Genomic DNA, 21,260 nt, shown 5'->3' on the forward strand with positions numbered 1-21,260 from the left:
ACACCTAGATTCTATTTAGATAGGATTTATGCTTCGGCTAAGAATGATGGAGAATTAGAGAAATAATTATTGATTCTTTGTTTTCTATATTGCATTATACCCTGGAGAAAACTTATCAGCATGTATACCACTGAGTATTTACATCTCCTACTTTTAAAGACATCAGGGGAAGTAAAATGAGTTCTATTTGTGATCACTCAATATTTTGCCTATTGATTATCCACATGTTCTTCCTTCCTTTTTCTTCTTTTCTATGCTTGAATAGAGACATATGCGCCTCAAAAATATGAATTTCATCAACTTAAGCCTTTGTGAGTTTTATAAAATATGGGGGCTAAAAACTGCAAAATAGCAAAAAAAATCCTGAGAACTTGTAGCATTTGTGTTATGTATCAAAGTAAAATATTCCAACACCTGAAGAAAAGATCATTTTCCCTATATACCATTTAAGCCATGCAGAAAAAAATTATCTAAATTGAAGATTGTCACTTACCTGATGTGCCACTAGCCTGCCTCTTCAATCTAGACTCTCTTGAGAATTGCCTGAATTGTGCATCTTTTATTTGGTCACTAAAGTGCAAAATATTGGCATAATAAGACAAAACCAATCTTTTCTGAATAATATACATGGTTATATGCTAAATATTCTTGCCCAGCCTGTAATTCTTAGGAATCAGTTAGTTCATTTTTCAGAGGTCTCTATTTTTCTGCATCAGGGTTAGATAATGAATAGATATAACCACAACCATGTTCCCAATAATTCAAGCATCTTTCTGATCTCACACACAAGACGTGAGACTAATCTTTTGGTAACTATTTCTAAAACACATTTTTTCACATACTTATGCCTTCCTCTATGCTTCCTTTTTTCCCTTATCTTTTAAACTTATAAATGTTGCCATGCTATTTTTTATAGTTGTCCAAGTGATACATGGCATTCCACTTTTTGTGGCTCTAAATGCCTGACCCCTGAGCTCCATGATATAAAGGGATAGTAATTAGGAGAACAATTATGAAGTGGGATAAGGGCCAAGTCTGGTGGAGATATGATTTTCTTTAATGTGGCAAAATCAAAACATGATTTTTCTCAGTCCCTGTATAGTGCTTCTCACTTTTCACTGGTCTGTTTTTATCAAGAGATCTAATATGAACAAAGTGCAGAGCAGACATGGAAATAAGAACTTAACCTCCATCCTCCTTTTTCCTTTATAGAGAACCATTCTGTCATACAAAAGTGAGGAAGGACAGTAGTACAAGTCCTCCCTAGTAGAAAACTGGTCATAGCAAGGACACTTGGGAAATGTGTTTACATGATGCAGAAAGTCAGGGCAAGAGAAGAGCTAATTTGTTGATTTATTCTTTCAAACTGTTTATGAAACATCCACATGTCTGTAGAATACTTTTCTAAGTAATAAGGATACAAAACTTCATTGAGACATAATTCTTGTACTCATGTAACTCACAGTCCAGAAGAAACAAAGAGAGGTAATTAGAACACATAGCATGATATAATGCTCTATATTATAATATAACAAAAGAAAAATAACATAGCACAACATAACAAAGATAACAATATTAAGGAGATATAGAACAGTGTGTTGCTTGAAGTCCCAAAAGTTTATGTACTCAGTTTGGAAGAATTTTAAATCTGTCTAAAATATTTTAAAATCACAGCATTATGACACTGAGACTAGCTGAAATGTTAATATATTTTGGCTAATTGTACCTATGATTGAGTAATATTGAGAACCTTAAAGCCTATACAGTTATTACCCTGTTTTCAAATGCTCAACACATACATTACCTATCCAAATGGCACATATGCCAATGCATAAAGTTGACTCACTTGGGAACCATTTGATCTAATTTAAGGCACATACACAAAGTCCAATTAAAAAGTGAACTTTTCTTTAAAGAAATTCTTACGTTGCAAACATAGCCTATTATCGTTAGAGGCCACTGAATCTTGTACTAGGTTTAGAACACTGAATCTTGTACTAGGTTTATGTATCCCTTCATACAATTTCTCTGCAGTTTAAAGATTGTGTTACTTTGGTTATTTTTAACAAACAGATATGGATTTATGGAAATAAAGATAGTCTCAATATAGTACAGATCATTCCTTTTTTTTTTCAAGCTTGAATGTTATCTAAATGTCTTCACATCATTTTAAGTTTTCATCATATTAAATAACAGACTTGATGAATACATGAGTATTTATTGAATGCTCTTTGAATATTCAGTACTGTTCTAGACCTTAGAGATCATCTCATTCACCTCCCTAATTTCACAGATGAAGAAACAATCTTTTAAAAAAATCACGTTTTCCTGTTTTGGGGCATAGGATGGAGAAGAGGAGCCTGAAGAGGATCCATGTGAGAATGTAATGGATCATTTTAGTAAAAGAGGTCAGCTAGAATAATAACAGCATAGCAGGAAGTGGAGATGGTCAGTAGTGGTGTTCAGGGAAATGCTCTTGACCTATGGAAACTTTGCAAATATAAATATCAGATGTTTTGTATTCTTCCATGTCTTCTTGAAAAAAATGCCACAACCTGTTTTAGCAGGATTGCTATAATTGTGTTTTACTTGGTCCTGAGAGATACTTTGAAATTTTGTTCTATTGCATTGAATGTTCTTTATAACCTGCAGATAATAAATTCAATCTTCTCTACACCTCTCAATCAGTTTTTTAGTAATCAAGATACTGCTGGTTATAGAATATTGGTTTAAAAGTTTGTCTTTCCCTTTTTCAACAAAGAAACTCTGTGGGGGAATGAGTGCAGTAGATAGTGTGTCAGGCCTGGAATTAGGAAGAAATCTCCTTGAGTTCAAATCTGACTTCAGACACTTAATAGCTATTTAACTCTTGGAAAAAAAAAAAAAAAACCATGAAACTCTGTTGGCCTCAAGAAATGGAAAACCACTCCAATATCTTTGCCAAGAAAATCCCATATTGGGTTACAAAGAATTGGACAAGACTGAAAATGACTAAACAACAATAACTCTTTTTTGCATGTAGATAAGTCCTTTACTTTTCAGAGGTTAGAGTATATATGGTAGGGTTTTTTATGTGCTTTTGATTGTCCTTTTTGCATCTCTCTCTTTCATATATCTTGAGAATCAATTATTTAATATTTTCCCAATTGTGTCACTTCCAGCACAGATTTCACCTATGTATTATTTGATATTGTCTGGAATGCTCCCTCTTTTTTCCCCTCCCTCTTTTTCTTCCTTCCCTCTCTTCCCTCCCTTCCTTCCTTTCCCTCTCTTCCCTCCCTTCCTTCCTTCCTTCTTTCCTTCCTTCCTCCCTTCCTTCCTTCCTCCCTTCCTTCCTTCCTTCCTCCCTTCCTTCCTCCCTTCCTTCCTCCCTTCCTTTCTTCCTTTTTTTTTTTTTTATGTACATTATTGTGGTTAAGTATATTGTTATTTGGTTCTAATTGCTCTTTTCCCTCATACTTGTCTTTTCTTATAGATCATTAATATTTCTTATGTTATACATCATAATTTCTTTAGATATATCCCAAATGATGACAACTTTTTTTACTTCCAGTTTTTGCTACCACAAAAATGTAGCTATAAATATCTTGATGTATATGGGACCCTTTCTGTTATCTGTAACTTCCTTGGGCAATATACCTGGTAGCAATGTGACTAATTTTTCTAACAATAATCATTTAAAATGTGGGTCATACCTTTTTGAACGATGCAGAGTAGAGAGGTGGAGATAAGCTCAAAAAAGGAGTGTTTTCATTTTGCCCCTTGGCAGACTCAACAATGGATATGACTAGTGCTATTATTTAGTCTCACTGTGAAGCTTTATTTATTATCAATCTATTTATTTATTTATTTTTACCTTAGGCAATACAAATACCATCTGCATGTTGTATATGAGTGTTTAAAATTATAGTTGCCAGCATCTGTTGCCAAAGTAGGATTTATTTTTAATTCTTGATGAGTCACTTGTCTTGCATAATATTAGACTGAATTTGTCTTAGTTGACATAGGTTGGAATCTATTCTGCCTCCAGAACATCATTAAGTCATTTTGTTGCCTTTCAAAGTCTTATAATTTTACACAAAGGGAAAATTCAATTTCTTTGATCTGCACAATGAGGCTACTTATATGAATAATATTTATTGACATTTCATATATGCATAGAGTAGTTCTAGGTGTTGGACAGAAATGCTGATACTACCCTTAGTAATCCCTCCCTTGGTGTCATTGACACAGGAAATAAAGTAAAGATATTTTATTGAAAGCAGAGAAGAGAGAGCAAATGAGTAGTCATCAAAGATTCTGAGGGGAAAATTGTATTGCTTGTTCTTGTTATCTTGCTTTTATTTGAGTTATTTTTCATCTCCAAGGGAGTCTCATAGCAGCTTTCTGTTCACCTTTTTTTTCCTTTCTCCTTCAGAGACCTAAAATGTTCTCTAAATCTCAGACCCAATTTCCATCACTCATCTGCTCCTTTCCTAGTTATAATCCTCACTCTTTTAAGAGAACTGTCTCATTGGCAAACTTGCACTATTTCCTCTGTTCCTCCAGAATTTTGCTCTAGGTGAGAGCCTAATGCAAATCTACAACATATTGGTGATTTTTGATGGAGAGAAGAGGGTAAAGGAATGGGAAGAAAAAACATAAGATGAATAGAAGAACCCAGATACAGGAAAAAATTGTGCTATTAGAGCAGGTCCTGCTTTGTATGCAAAGAATAGAATTACACACCCACTAAGTGACTTCCCAACCAGAAAACTCCCAGGAAGCAACTGATATAATTGTTGCTTAGGACAAAGATAATAAATGAATGAGATTTATAACGAGAAACTAAAACACCTATTTTAGTTTATTATTTTTTATTTTGATTTGATTGACAGAAAAAATGTGAAACATCTCCGAGCAAGGAATAAAGCACTACAGTGGACAAAATCCTATATTTTACCGGACTTCCCATATGATGTTAAATGCATGTTAACTGAGCAAAAGTGTCCAGATCACAGCATGAGAATAAGGATCATTGAGTTTTTACAGGCAGATATGACAAAGTATCTGGAAGGATCATTGTAAGTATGAATTTTCTAGATATATTGCTTTAGGGGAGCATCTGTTCCCAATATAGGCTCTAAATTATAAAGGCTTCACTCTTTTCAGTGTTTAAATGATGAATTGCTGAAGCATTCAACAATGCTTATTATTCAAATGTCTATTCCCATTTGTTCCTAATAGGACTATAAGGAGAGAGATTTGAGAAAACATAATCACAATCCATCTGCTATTATATAAATCCCAATTTTGCTAAAAGGAGAGAATACAAGTTTATTTTTGTTCTGACTTCTTTGTAGAAAGGGTTCTTGCTCAGGTTGGTCTAGATCTGAGGTATCAAAACCAGGGAAATCATAGGCAGAACTAGATTAAAATGTAATTGGGAACTATCTAATAAAATAAGTAAAAATGCAGTATCACAGAGATAATGTTAATTTGTGGTATTCTAATGTCAGATTGTAGATATCCAATTCTATTTAAGTTTAATACCACTGTTCAAGATGACCTTTGAGATTCTTTGAGATGATTTCTTTATCACCTTTTTTTGAGCAGGTACCCAACTACCCAACAATACAATGATGTTGTCAATGCCCTCCTTCAGGCATACCCATTCCTTGATGAAGATGGCAATGGTTTTGTAAGTATCCTTAATAATAAGATTCTTCCTAGCCTCACTACTTCTTATTTTTGTGATTACTTTTGGAGTTTTCTTGGCAAAGATATAGAAATGGATTTTCATTTCTTTCTCTAACTCATTTTATAGATGAGGAAACTGAGGCAAATGGTGTTAAGTGTTTTGCTCAGGAATGAATACACAGCTAGTAACTTTGTATTACTAGGATCAGATTTGAAGTCAGGTCTTCTTGAGTCCAGACTTGGCACTCTATCCACTTATTACTTAGCTACCCCTACCCTTACTTTTAAGTTTAAGGCACATATGTGCCTATGTATAAGATTTTAGTATAAAATCTACCTCAGATACACACTGGCTAGGTGCTACTGCATTTGACTTCCCAGTTGCTTTAAGCAAATCTCTAAGAAAGATACCAATCTGTTCTGGTAGAAGGAGTTTCCTGTTGTGGGACTTTCCTATACTAATGAAATTACAGATCTAGTTCCTCTATTTATGTTCCTATAATAATAAGGGCTAGTAGAGAAAATTTGAGAGATACATATAGAAAAAGAAAAATATACTATTAAAAAATACCTTTTATATCATTTTCATCATTGCTTTGTCTTGTTTCCTAATTGGACTTCAATATAAATATTTCCCTTAGGTACCTAGATGGAATAAAAAAGAATAGAGTGCTGCATTTAGAGTAAGAAAGGCCTGCATTCAAATCCTGCCCAGACAATCTCAAACTATGTGACCCTGATTAAATTACTTAACTCATAACTTCAGTTTCCTCATTTACACAATGTAGATAACAGCATCTATCACTGGGAGTTATTGTGAAGAACCAACAAGATAAATCTTGGAGTGCTATATAAATATTAACTGTTGTAATTCCCTTTTTCCCCCCACCTCTGAGCTCTGAAGATTGTATATCCCTTTAAAAAGAAAAAAAAAAGGAGGCATTTAGCCTGTAGACGTAAAAAGTTCTACACTAACCACTACTTATGGTCTAATTCAGATTCTTAGACTTGGAAGCCTGAAAAACCAATTACCATTGTTTATAAGTGTGATCAAAATGGCTTGTGATGAGGAAAGAACAAAGGATTTGGAATCAGACAACCTGGACTTGTTGCTTAGTCCAGTGACAGTTGAAAAAAAATTTCAGTTCACACTAGAAGGACCAGTGGCATCAACTGACAGAATAATGCTATTAATTTTTTGCTTAGAAATCAAAATTTTCCTTCTATTTATATTTTCTTTGTCTTACAGGTTTAAAAAATTTCATTGCATCACTTGACACAGATTGTTCCTTCAAGATATTCCTAAATTCTGATTCTTCTTTAAAAAGCATGTGGCTTTTTTCCCCTTAAAACATAGGTAGCAGAGCAAAAAGAATAACCTCATTAGCCATATCCAAAAATATAGGTTTCATTTGACATTTGACATGGATATTAATTCTATAACTGCTCTATCAGAAGGTGACAGTGTGCATCATAGTTGATCCTCTAGAATTGTGATTGGTCATAACATTATCAAGTTTTTCAAAGTTATTCATCTTTACAATGTTGCTAGTATTACATAAATTGTTCTCACTTCACTCTATATAAATTCACAAAAGTTTTCCTTCATTCCTTCTAAAACTGACTCATCATTTCCTATGGCTAATAAATAGTCCATCAATTTCAAGCAAATCACTTTCCTGAGACTCAATTATGCATAAAATGGGAATAATGACACTTAGGATCATAGATTTCAATTTGAAAAAGACCATCAAGGTCATCTCACTCAAATTCTGTATTTTATAGATGAGGAAACTAAGGGCCAGAGAGTTTAAATGATTTGCGTAAGGTCCCACCAGTATGAAGTGGCACAGATGAGATTTTAAGGTTAATCTCTGATTCAGAATCCATTGTGTGTTCTCAGTTATTCCCTCCACCATGGGTTTGCAGAATTGTTTCTATCCCTGAAACATATGGCTAAGGTGGCAGCCATTATTTTTATAAGTCTTTTAAAGCTAAATGTCTGTTTGGTTTAATGAATATCATAGTAAGACTTCATTTTAAAATATTGTTATTGTTCAATTGGGTGTAACTATGACCCTACTGGGGATTATAAAACCACTGGAACTGTTTGCCATGCCCTTCTCCAGCTCAATTTACAGATAAGAAAACTGAGACAAACAGGATTTAGTGACTTGCCCAGTGTCACACAGCTAGTAAGTTTAAGAGGCTGAATTTGAATAAAGATCTTCTTGACTCCAGCTCTGGTGCTCTATCCACTGTACCATGTAGGTGCCAGTTAAAAAAACATAGCTGATGGTTATTTATCATGGAATATATTTTGCCAATAAACTTTCAAAAAGCTTTGCTGGTAAAGAGATGAATAAAATTATTTAATAAGCTAGAGTCCAAGTGTAGGCATGATTGCTTCAAGCTGAAACATGAATAAGTAGATAGTTGCCAAAAATTGCTCTGTAAAGAGATCCAAATTTCTATCATCTTTCTTATGCTGAGAATGGAGCCAGTGCAACTGTTCTGAGAACAGGAAGAGTATGAAGTCCTTTGTGATTGTTCAGTGGCATGTATTATTTCAATGTGCTTAGAAAATGCATGGAAAACTTTCATGGAAGACTTTCACATACCTTCTCTAATCGAACAGTATAGAGATGAAGAAATCATGAATCACTAGCAGGATAGCTCAGTATCCAGTTCACTTCATTTTTTCACTATCTCATATCTGGAATGCTTTTCCTCCCTTATCTCTCTTCCTGGTTTCCCTCCTGATTTCTCTTAAATCTCAGTTCAGATTCTGTATTCTATAAGCTTTTCTCAGACCTAACACCCTGCCCTCAACACATACCTTTTTGCTAGTTCCTTCTTTCTCCCTGAGATTAATTTTCATCCACTCTCTATATATCTTACATGAACCTATTTACTATGAGAAGTTAGATTATGAGCTCCTTGAGGAAAAAAGATTGTGTTTTTTATATTCTTTGTATCCTCAGAATTTAGCACAATGCCTGGCACACAGCAAATGTGTTTAATAAGTGCTTATTGACTCACTGAGCATGTAGTTCTTCAAGATTTCAGAAGATCTCTAATCTGATCAGTGCGGAAACTTCATGTGCTAGGAAAAATCCCTTTATATCTTGGTAGACAGTGTTTGTGAGCTGTTGCAGTCCGAAATAGGTATTACCATGCTGATTGTTCTTTTACTAATAAACTTCTCTATCCTTGCTTAGGGATACAAGCAGTTAGTTTGTCTCCAAGCCCATAGTCAGAAGACTTTCCAATTTGGTAGGAACTGCAAGAGTTTATAATTAGCTAAACCTAGAACTACCTCTATGATGAAGAATCGTAGGATCATAGATAAACCACTAATTCTAGAGTCAGGGAGACCTGAATTCAAATCTAGCCTGAAATATTTACTAGCTGTGTCACCCTAGTGAAGCCATTTAACCTCTGCGTTGGTTTCCTCACCTATAAAAAAGATAATAATAGTACCCTGCAGGGTTTTTGTAAGGATCAGATTATATAACTATATAGCACTTAGCTAATTATATAGTGTCTGGCACACAGTGTCATATAAATGTTAGCTATTTTATTATCATTAACATTATTTTGTAAGTTTAGTATCCTATCTACCATATCATGTTATCTCTATTGAAGGTAAGCAGCCAGTCAACAAGTATTTATTAAACAATTAATTAATCAACCAATTACTTTGTACCCTAGGGAATATGCTGGGGAGATAAAGAAATATAAAAATCAGTTCCTGACCTTAAAGAATTTACATTCTAAAAGGCATGATCCTCAACAAACACCCATTGACAAATCATTTATGGCAATCAATCAATAAGCATTTATTAAGTGCCTACTACAAATTAGGTATTGTGTAAGCACTGCTCTCAAGGAGATAACAGTCCAATGGAGGGAAAACAAGCAAATGAATATGGACAAACAATCTACATGTAAGATAGATTGGAAATAGCCAATGCAGGGAAATAATTATAATGAAATACTTCTCTTTCCTCTACTGGATGATCCTTCAGCTCTTATCCTCTAATTGAGGGTTCTGTCCTGGGTCTTCTTTTCTTCATCAATGCTATTTTACTTGATCTCATTGGTTCCCATGGATTTAATAACTATCTCTGTGCTGATGAGGCTCAGATCTACCTGTCCTGATCCAATCTCTCATCTCCAATTGCCTTTCAGACTTTTGAATTGGATACCCAATAGACATATTAAACTCAAATGTTCATAAATCTCCCCCCAATGCCTACCTTCCCTATTACTACAGAAGACAATATGATCCTCCTAGTCCCTCAAATTCACAATTTAGGAATCATCCTCTATTCTTCACTGTCTCCCTCCTAGTCCTAAGCTATTGCCAAGGCTATTTCATCTTTGCAACATCTCTTGAATACATCCCATTCTCTCCTCTGACATTGCCACCACTCTTGTGCCTCATCACCTCGTACTTGGACTATCAAAATAGTCTTGTTAGCGCATCAATCTGCTTCAAGTCTTTCCCTACTTCAATCTGTCATTCAGTCACTAAAGTAATTTTCCTAAAACTCAAATCTAATCACCACTTAACTCCTAAACTTCCACTCAGTAAAATGCACTCTTTTTAGCATTGAATGATCCTCAAAATCTAGTCCATCCTATCTTTCCAATTTTCTTATGCCTTACTCCCCAAGATATACCCCAAGATACACTGATTCAGTGACACTGGCCTGCTAATTGTTCCATGAAAAACATACTCCGTCTCATAGTTCTGGGAATTCTCTTGAACTGTCCCCTGTGATGGAATACACTCTCTTTTCTACTCCAACTACTGGCCTCCCTGGCTTCCTTTAAATTCCAATTAAAATCCACCCTTCTACAGAAAGCTTTCCTCAAATCCTCTTAATTACAGTGCCTTTCCTTAGTTATTTCCTATTTATCCTGAATATAGCTTGTTTTATATATCCTTATTTGCTTGTTGGCATCCCTATTAAATTGTAAACTCCCTGAGGGCAGGGACTATCCTTTGCCTCTTTTTGGAATTTGGAAGGCCTGCATGAGCAGGTAATGGTATCAGGGGAAACAAGGGGATTTAAAAGAGAGATGTTACAAAGGTATAACTGACAGATGATGGCAACAGATTATAATTAGGGGAGGGAGGTAGAGAGGTGAGAGAGTGAGAGAAGAGTAAAGGTTTTGAGCATGGGTAACTAGGAAAATAGTTGTGCCTTCAAGAGTAATAGGGAGTTAGGAAGAAGGGAAGGTTGTAGGAAAAGATGAATTCAGTTGTGGACATGTTGAACTTAAGATATCTCTCAATAATTTCATTTCTTCTCTTCTTCCTCTTTTCTTAGTTCTCTACAGTCTGGCTTCCAACTTCATCATTCAACCAAAATGCCTTTCTCTAAATTTAGGAGATCTAATGATCTCCTAAATGCCAAATCTAATGACTTTTTTTCAGTCTTCATCCTTCTTGACCTCTCTGTAGCCTCTGATACTACTAATCACCTTCTTCTCCTTGATAATCACTTTTCTCTAGATTCATAGGGTGGCTTGCTCTGAATTTGTCCTTTTTCTGCTATGACTAAAAATATTAACAAATTGAAAGAGGTAGGTTGAAAAATAGAGGTAATTCTGAAGTATTCTTTAGAGTTTATTTTCTTTACAGTTGCTTGCTACTATACTACCCATTAAACTCAAACTGTTTGGGAATCTTTCAATGTTCCAATATAAGACTTTAGAACATTTTAAAAATATTTTATGTGTATATATGAATTATATTTTATATTATTAAAGTATCTTATAATGATGTAGTATATAGGATTTGGGAGGAGCACTGAAATTGAACCTCTTTAATTCAGTGCTACCATATTAGAGATTAAAGTAGATGACTTCTAAATTTAGATGACTTCTGGTCCCAAATCTTTGATATATAATATAGTTATGAAGAATTACTTCACAAGCACAAAGGAGATGTTCAGCCATCTCTAATATAGTAGCCAGAAATCAACAACTTAGACCTAAAGATAAATTAATCTAGACCTATTTACAAGATAACATGATAATATTTTGTTTGCAAAGGGAAAGAGAATTAGTAGCAAAAACATTTTTGATTGGACTTAAGCAAGGAGCAGCTTCTTTTATTCTAAACCATAATGAGTCTATCTCACCTGCATCCTCCATTACATCAAGGGAAACACAAAATCTCAGTTGGAAACAACTTCAGAGGGCATTTAATCCAACTTTCAAATCTGAACAGAAATCTCTTCTATAATATCCCCAGCTGATTAGCTTTTTCTTGAAGACCTCTAGAGAAAGAAATTTCACTATTTCTCAATTCAACTCATTTCACTCTTTTAAAAGGGAAAATTTCCCACATATTTTTGTAGCCTAAATCTGTCTATCTGCATCCTTCATTTTATATCCTAGTTCTCCCCTCTGAGACAACCAAATCTAATCACTCTTTTTAACAGCCCTTTTCTAGTTGTGTAGGGATGTGTGTGTGTGTATATGTAAAATATTTCCCATTCCTTACCCACATAAACAGTTAGACCTAGAGTAGATATTCCCAATTCTTTCAACTGATTTTCATGTAGCATTGCCTCCAGTACTATTGTCATCTTTGTTGTTCTCTGAAACTCTCCAGAATTTCAGTATCCTTCCAAAAATGAAGAGCCTGGAATCATAAATCCCTCATGTGGCCCAGTCAAACCACAGTATAGCAGGATTCTCCTATAGAAGGTAACATGTTAGAAGGAAACTAGAGGGTTGGAATTCAAAATGATGTCATACAGCTATGTTGGCACAGTTACCATAACAAAAGAAGGAAATTACATCCTGAGTTCCAGACCTTTGGTTTAGTTTACTGAACCACATAGACTTCCTTCTTCTTCTTTAAGAGGAAATCAAGCTGAAATCTCAAACTGTGATAAGAAACCAATGGAATCCATTGCAGGTCTACTCACTCATTTCCCCAGTCTCAATATCACCATGCTGATAGCTATGTTAATCAATGTTTCCAAATGATTGTAAATGATATGTTATTTGAGAATTTTTCAGTCCTCTATCTACAAGGCTTCTTAAACTATTTTTTACTCATGACTTCTTTTTTCGGCAAAGAAATTTTTCATATGATCCTGGATATGTAGGTATATAAAAATAGGCAAGCAAATAAAACATTTACTGATAATAAGTCATAATTTTGCCACCCCCACATTCAGTTATGGGACCCTATGTGGGCTTATGACCCACAATTTAAGAAGATTTTGTTGTGCCACAGTTCCCTTTTATTGTCCTGCCTCAGTTTCCCTAAATTATCCTGCCTTGGTTTCCCTGAATTGTTCTGCTCAATCCTGCAATACTATCCCTCCCTCCTAATCATGATGATCCAGATAAGGAGAAAGACCATCTATCTTAGATAGCATCAAAAGGTCTAGTGCCTGCCCCCATCCTATCAGGACTGAATTGATAGTCCCTTTCTGCTTGCAGTGCTCAGACTCTGCCCCTGCCTCAATCTACCCCTGTAGCTGAATCACATGTGTATATATACTTCATGGGAAGCACACATTAGTTGCTGGATGCTTTGGATATCAGCCCTGGGGGCAGCATACCTCCAACACAATCTCTCCCTTTCAAATAAAATATTAAAAACTCTCTAATCTCAATCTTGCTTCAGTTTCTCCAGCATTACAGTTTGATCTATAGGTCTTATAGGCAAAGACCAATATCATTTCTATCTGAAATCTCACCAAATGAATGAAGAATGCTTTTGAGTGAAAATGTCCTCAAAGCCAGAACTGACAGTAGAATAAGATTTCCTGATTTATGGAAGATTGTCTAAAGCCTCATGGTGAGTAACCATTTATTACTATTTGTTACTTTATCCAGTTTTTGTGGAAACGAGCACTCAAAGATCGCTTCAAATATGTTCGGAGGCCCATAGAAGATGATGAACAGGTGATAAAGAACAAGTGTAAATTTGGCCACAGAAAAGGACAAACAAGGAAATCTTTCACAGAAATCAGATGTGAAGAAATTCAGATTGTCCAAATAAAAGTAAGTGTGAACATCCTGGCATCTTACTCAAGGGGAAACAATTGACATTAGTTTGTTTACAATTTATTTGTAAATTGTATGGTCTCCCTGCAAATAAAAGTGTTGAAGTTGAGAATGGACCCCAAAAGCTTGGGATCACAGACTGGTATCAAGAGGTGTCTCAAAAAAATTTGCAGGCTTGAACCCATATCCTAGTTAAGGGGCCTATAATGCTGTAATTGTAATGTAAACTGTAATGCCAAATGAAGCAGGCTAAAGTCCAAAGATTTTAGCAAAGAACCTGGAGTAAGGACAAATTTATCCAGTTTGTGTCACTGATATGCTAATGAAGGTTAGGTAGAACTGGTGGTGGTCTCAAGAATTTGGTTATCACTGACCAATAGATTTAGGATTATCCTAAAGCTAGAAGACTTTAGAATCATTGATAGACAAGATTGTTGGAACAATAGCATCCTAAGGTTACAGAATCTTAGGTTCACTAACTTCTGTAAAGTTTAAGGAAAGAAATATTATTATATTCCTAGGCAAGACTTTTACAATCATTAATAGAATGACAGAATTTTTATATCAGAGGGCCCGGGGATTACAGATTCCAAAGCCAGAAGATTTAGAATCACTGACAGATTGTTAAAACAGAAGCCCTCTAAGGTCAGGGGACCTTAACATTATTGTTGTCTCCCCTAGAAGCTATATTCCATCACAAGTAGTGGCTAAAATGCGATATACAATTTTCTTAAGTAACTTGTAAATTGCTCTTTGAGGAAATCTCAAGAGTTCCAAAAATACTTTGAGTCAAGGCAGCATTGTTTGAATCTCCTTAACTTTTGAAGGTGCAGGCCTTAAAGAATGACCATTTTGACATAGACATTCTGGGGTTCAAGAGGAGGAGCATGGACTGATTGGTTGGGATGGCAAAACCTAGTTTAAAATAAATGTGACTAATTTACAATGGCCATTTTCTTTGGCAAAAGGTAGATTTATTTGGGGAAGAGATTATACAAAATAAAGGGATATAAAAGACACCAGGAATGATAAATATGAAATGGAGTTGGGAAAGTATATAGTTAAACTAACCAGAATTAGCCAGAGTAAAGAAAAAAATGCCATTAGAGGGAAGATATTCTGAGGAAGAGAGTAACCTCATTAGTGGGCTTAATCCTGAAAAAGATGGAGCAAGATCTCATAATCAGATCTTTTATAGGGGAAATAGAGCCTTGGTGTTTTCTATGTGTAAAGGCATGAAATTAAGAGAGAGGGTCAAAGAGCTAGATGGAATGCACCTGGTAGACCAGGTCCCAGACCTGTTTTAAGATATGCCAATCAAGAAAGTCTGGGAAAGCTAGCTTCCTTTTTGTATATATAGAGTTTACATTATGACTGTCTTAACTTATAGAACTAAGACAGTCTGGGAAAGCTAAATTCTCCATTAAGAATGTCTTAAAGGCTGTTGTGAATGTCTTTAAAGATGCTAATTAGGTTGGAGACAGAATGATTGAATAACAATAGACTGACCTCACATTATTCTATGTAAATAGGATTTGGGCTTCTTCCTGACCAGGAAGATAGTTCACATCAGGACCAAGTTAAAAAGTATTGGACTATCAATCCAGAAATCTGGGTTCTAATCCTGGATCATGATCAAATAGATAGATGGATAGATAGATGGACAGACAGAAATCTGGATAGATACAAAGACAGATAGATACAAAGATAGATAATGAATCATAAGTGCTGCCAGTTACTATGCTATACATGGAAAAAAGCAAGCATGATAGCTCTAGCTTTAAGGAGTTTATATTTGAATGAGAAAAAAATAACACATAAAAGATGTGATGAAAGAAGACAATAGATAGAACATTGAATCTGAAATCAGGAAAACTTGAATTCAAATCTGGCCTTAGACACTTAATAGTTGTGTGACCCTAAAAAATTGAAGCAAAGAATCTCCCACCTTTTTTTTTTTTTCCTTTTGGATCCTTGAACTCTCCCAAAATATTTTGGGGTTTAGGGGCTAGATTTCTTTTTAAGGATGATGACTTAAATCAAAATCATTCTGACTCTCATTGATTGACCATCTGAAGGTCCCAGACTAAACCCCATTTCATCTTTGTTTGGACTAATCAGAATTGATTGAATCAAATTGAATGTAAATAGCAGTTATTTTTGTTTTGCCAGAAACCCTGAGGGTCTTTCCCTTCCAGATTTATTTTATTTATTATTTAGATTTGTTTGTTTTAGACTGGATGAATTTTTTCCCTCAATTGCTACTTTACCTTAATTACTGAATAGGTGCAGCCTTACTAATTTAGATCCTTTGAAGACCTTAGCTTAAAAAGGTAAAGGTCTCTCATTGCATCCAGGGCCATCTCTAGGTTTCTTGATCTATATCTTGTTACTGGACCCAGATGGCTCTGGAGGGGAAAGTGAGGCTGGTGACCTTGCACAGCCCTCCCTCACTGAAATCCAGTTCACTTGCCTGTAATGCCATCATCCCCCTGATGTTATGATCCTCTTCAAGAATGAAGGACTAACAACAAAAACAATAACCCTGAACAAGTAATTTAAGCTCTGTCTACCTCAACTATAAAATGGTAACAATAATAATAACACATACCTCCAGAGTTGTTGTGAGGATCAAATGAGACAATATGTATAAAATTAGTTAGCACAGTTTCTGGTGCATTGTAAGCACTTAATATTTGTCTCCTTACTTCCTCCCTTCCTTTCTTCTCTTTCTTTTCATCTTCCTTTTTTCCCTCCCTCCTAACATTACTTTCTTCCTTCTGATGAGGTGTGAGAATTGGGGTGGCAGATCCCCTCTGGTGGGAGCTGTGTATCCTATGTGAAAGAATTCACAAACCTGAAATCTGTGGCAAAAGGAATTTTATTTCCCCTAAGAAGACAGCTTGCTAGGAAGTCAGCCTTCTCAGTGGGCAAAGAATAAGCAAAGGTGGGTTACACTAAGAAGAAGATATCTTCACCAGTGGGCATAATCCTATTAGGACATCTGTGAAGATTCATTAAGACTTGTCTTTTATTAGCTGTCTGAAGCTTGGGGCTTTAATTCAATTCAAAATTGAATGAGATTACTTCTCTAGGAGTTTGAGCCACTGGGAACAATTTGAGCCACTCAATAGGGTGTGGTCTGGGAAAGTTGTGCTTTTCCTAGGAGAGAGCTTGAGACTCCTATCACCTTTTTTCACAGATTAAAGGGGACACACTTTCAGGGCCTCTTCTGGAGGTTAAAAGGGACACAATTTACGTCATTTAAGAGGAACACAATTTATATCACTTCTATCCTACCTTCCTTTCTTCCATCTTTACTTCCTTATTTCCTTTCTTCCTTCTTTCCTTCCTAGAAAGTGGGAGGAGGTATGGGGAAGGGATGGGGGGAAAAGGGATCTCAAGTAGGGTCATAGTGAAAAAACTTCAAGGAAAACTCAGTTTCCTTATATGTGAAATGGAGATAGTAATACTTGTACTACTGTGTCATAGGAATATTGTGAGGAGGGCAAAACAAACCTCTTTGCAAACCTTTAAATTTTGTACACATCAGTTATTGTCATATTCCCCACAAATTTCATCCCTGACCTTAATCCAGTTTGAACTTTCAAATCCTGGCTTAACCTCAAAATTGATTGTCCTCAAAGACAGTTTGTTTGACTTGTAGATTTTTTTTTTATTAATTTAATATTTTCCCTCAATTACATTCAAAACAAATTTAAAAAAAATAATTGTTTCTATAATCTTTGAATGGTAAGTTCTCTTATTTCCAACCATAATTAAAAAATTACTTGTGAAGCTATGCAAAACACTTCCATAAAAGTCAAATTGTGGGGGGAAAGCTTAGATCTACTACTCTAATGAAAATAAAAACTCTCAAAAAAAATTAAGTTAGGAAAAAAGAGAAAAAGACAGAATGCTTCAGTTTGTATTCTGTGTATCCAATGAATACATTGAAACTGTATTCAGATTCAATCAGTTCCTTCTCTAAGACTTTCAGAATATCCCTGGATGATCATACTACTGAGAATAGCAAAGTTATTTACAGTTGATCATCTTGGAACACTTCCATTACTTTGTATATAGTACATTTCACTTTGTTTGAGTCCATGGAGGACTTTCCAGGTTTTTTTTTCTTCCTAAGAGCATCCTGCTCATCACATCCCATAGAACAATCATTTCCATCATAAACACATAACATTTTATTGAGCCATTTCCCAATTTATGGACATCCCCTCAATTTTTAATTTTTTGCCCTGAGAAGAGAGCTGTTGTGCATATTTTTTGTACATGTAGGTCACTTTCCTTTTTTTCCCCCCAAATCTCTTTTGGTATGCATGCCAAGTAGTGGTGGTGTTAGGTCAATCAATATGCATGAATTTATAGCCCTTTGGGCACAGATCATATCTTTTGATCATTTATCACTTGGGGTATGGCTGACTCAGTTTCCTCTATGTTTGAGAAATGAGGCCTTAATCAGAGAAAGTAGCTTCAAAATTCTTTTGTAAATTCTTTTAATGATGAAACATGTCTGCCTGCTTGTTTTGTTATTCCTAGATTGAATGTTCCTGAGAGATAGATACCACATCTACATGCTCTGTACAGAGTTCAGTCAAATGTCATAACTAATATAGCATATTATAGTTTATTTATTTAATGTATATTTAAATAGGAAACTTGACAGTCAAGATAAATCAAAAATATGTAACCAATGGAAAAGTGTGCTGGATGTAAAAATAGAAATTTTCAAACCAACTAGGGAAAAACTTAAGTGTAGCTGAGCTTTTAAAACACTTGTTATCTTGTTAGGCTGGGAGCATAAGGATATTCTGGGTAATTTGGTTCAGCCATAAATTATGTTTTCTGTTATGAGCCAGAACTTGAAACAAGGTACTAAGTGGAATTGAGGAGACAATGGTTAAATCTAGTTTAGCATTGATTTAATCCTACAACAAATAATGGTTTCCTAGTGATGTAATGATTGGGATATACTCAGTGTGGGGACCATATAAGCTAGGAGCCTTAGCCAGGATTCATTCGGAGAGAACTAGAGGCAGAAGCTGGCAGAGGCAAAAAACTGGTAGCAGAAGCTCAAGCTCTTAAAACCAAAGAGAGATAGGCCTCTAAGAAGGCTAACCGGCCCCCAGGAAAAGAGACAAGACTTTGAAAGAGATAATAAAGGATTTGGACTTTAACTCCTGGCTACTCGTGATTACTAAACTGAAAGAAAGGCTACTCCCAGAGATCCCAAGGAAATTGAACAAGAGAACATTACATTTTAGAGAGAACATTACAGTTTTGTATATTAAATTTAGAAGTGAAGTTTATGTAGGCAAAAAGCACAAAATTATAGAACTGAAAAGGACCTCAAAAATCATCTTTTCAATTATAGATAATGCAAGTAGGTGGCACAGTGGACTGAGTATCAGATCTACATCAGAAAGAATTGAATTCAAATTCAGACAGTGATACTATCTTTGCAACCCTTGGCAAATCACTTAAGCTTGTTTGCCTTGGTTTTCTCGGTAATATGAAGGGGAAAAGGAAATGGTAATCCACTCCTGTGTTTTTTCCAAGAAAAACCCAAATGGAGTCACAAAGAATTCAAGAAAAGGGATTGAATAAAATTTTATAGATAAGGAAATTGAGACCCCATGATGTGTATAATTTTGTTAAGATCACATATCTTGTAGAGAAGCCCTTCAGTTCATCAGGTTCTGATATAAAATCATGTTAATTTGAAGATCATTTTTCAAAATAACTTGAATAAAAACAAGGATAAATCTTTTAATGATTTGATTCTGCCTCTAAGGTTCAATCTGACAGAAAGAAAATTCCAGGAATGGAAGAAAAAAAGAAAACAGTCCTAGAACAGTAGTCATGAGGAGTGAAAGGTGAAGAAAAATTTAAAGGAAACAGATGGTAAAGAAATAGTTTTTAAAATGCATACATGCAGTTTACTTTACCAGGTCTCAATGGTGACAGTTTTGATTGACATGGGTGGAAATGAAGAAATAATGGAAATAGAAAAGGCAGATATTAAAGTATGGAAGGACGGATTTTCATAGAAAAATGTATGAAAAAATATGCCACTGAATGTTCATGTTACAAGTGAATTATTCATTTTTTTTTTTTTTGGTATAACTTGATCATTTCTTCATCAAACAACCACTGAGTTGGTTGAATATTTTTTCAGGAGATTGTCTTTTTGATTTCCATGTATATATATATATATATATATATATATATATGCACTAATTTGACTACTTTGGTTATACCACAAATTATTTTATTGCTATGTCAAAATATAAGCAACATTTTAAAAATTACCATGAAATAATTCTGTTGTTTTTGAGGAAATGTAGTGGCACCTTATTGCTGTTATATGGGTAAAGACAATCAAATTGCTTTTTATTGCTTTAGAGTGATACGTTTTAAGAGGGTAGATAGAGACCTTTAAAAGTAGAGGAATCAATCTGTTTAGATTTTAAAAGTGTTAGTTATGATGAAATAATATGACTAAAGAAGGAATCTAGAAAGAGATGTTGAAGAGTTTTTCGTTGGTAAAAATAGAGTAAGTTAGAATATTTTATTTTGTGAAAATGTGAAGTTGTTATAATTCATTCATTCAACAAAATCTTATTATGTGGAAGAAAGATACTGGAGAGAAGAAGGAAAACATAAGCCAGAATAAGGTTCTCTTTATCCTCAAGGAACTTGTAAACTACATGGTTGATAAAATATTATACCACTGACCTTTCACCATTTCCTAGAGCAATGAAGCATGGTGTGCGTGCATGTAACAGGAGAAAATAGAATTAAATGTTCTAATATTTTCATTGTTAAAAAATGATCAGTTTCCAATGAATTGGGTATGCAATTAAAAAAAAACAAAAACTAGATAAAGGACAGAAGAAAAACCTGCAATTAAATACCAAAGTGGAAATTCTAAAGCTTAAAGTTGACAATAATAAAATTGAGTGTAAGAAACTATAGAATTATTAAATAAAACAAGAAGTTTGGTCTTGCAAAAAGTTAATAAAATAGATAAACCACTGGTTAATGTGATAAATAAGAAAACCAAATTACTAGTATCAAAAATGAAATGGGTGACTATATCACTAATGGAGATGAAATCAAAACAATTGTTAGAAATTTTCTTGCCCAATTATAGGCCAATAAATTGAACAATTTGAATAAAATAGAAAAACATTTACAAAAATAGAAACTGACTAGATTAGCGGAAAAGGAAATAGAATATCTAAAATAGGATTATTTTAGAAAAAGAAATTGAACAGACTATAATGAGCTTCCTAAGGAAAAAAGTTTCAGGATGAGATGGATTTACAAGTGAATTCCATAAACATTTAAAACTTAACTATTTTCAATAATAAAAAATTATTTGGAATAATAGACAAAGCAAAAGTTTTACCAAACTCCAATTATGAAATAATGTTGGTACCTAAACCATAAAGAATAAAAACAAAGAAAATTACAGACTAACTTCATTAATGAATATGGATGCAAAAATTTTA

The 21,260-nt window shown here is 34.5% G+C and overlaps 1 protein-coding gene and 1 long non-coding RNA gene across 3 annotated transcripts in view; one reads left to right on the forward strand and one right to left on the reverse strand.

Annotated features, from left to right (window-relative positions):
* Positions 1-21,260, forward strand: part of SAMD3 (sterile alpha motif domain containing 3) — a 68,209-nt gene that overhangs the window by 26,852 nt on the left and 20,097 nt on the right. For both annotated transcript variants that reach the window (XM_074309864.1, XM_074309863.1), the window contains 3 exons: positions 4,878-5,063; positions 5,596-5,680; positions 13,555-13,722. In XM_074309864.1, coding sequence (XP_074165965.1) covers positions 4,878-5,063; positions 5,596-5,680; positions 13,555-13,722 — 439 coding nt within the window. The remainder of the gene's footprint in view (positions 1-4,877; positions 5,064-5,595; positions 5,681-13,554; positions 13,723-21,260) is intronic.
* LOC141565981 (uncharacterized) lies at positions 73-13,561 on the reverse strand. Its single transcript, XR_012489192.1, has 3 exons — positions 12,203-13,561; positions 6,251-6,324; positions 73-570 (listed from the first exon to the last, which is right to left on the reverse strand). It is a non-coding gene; the product is annotated as an uncharacterized LOC141565981 (long non-coding RNA).

This window comes from Sminthopsis crassicaudata, chromosome 4, assembly GCF_048593235.1.
Source record: "Sminthopsis crassicaudata isolate SCR6 chromosome 4, ASM4859323v1, whole genome shotgun sequence".
NCBI classification, from domain to species: domain Eukaryota; kingdom Metazoa; phylum Chordata; class Mammalia; order Dasyuromorphia; family Dasyuridae; genus Sminthopsis; species Sminthopsis crassicaudata.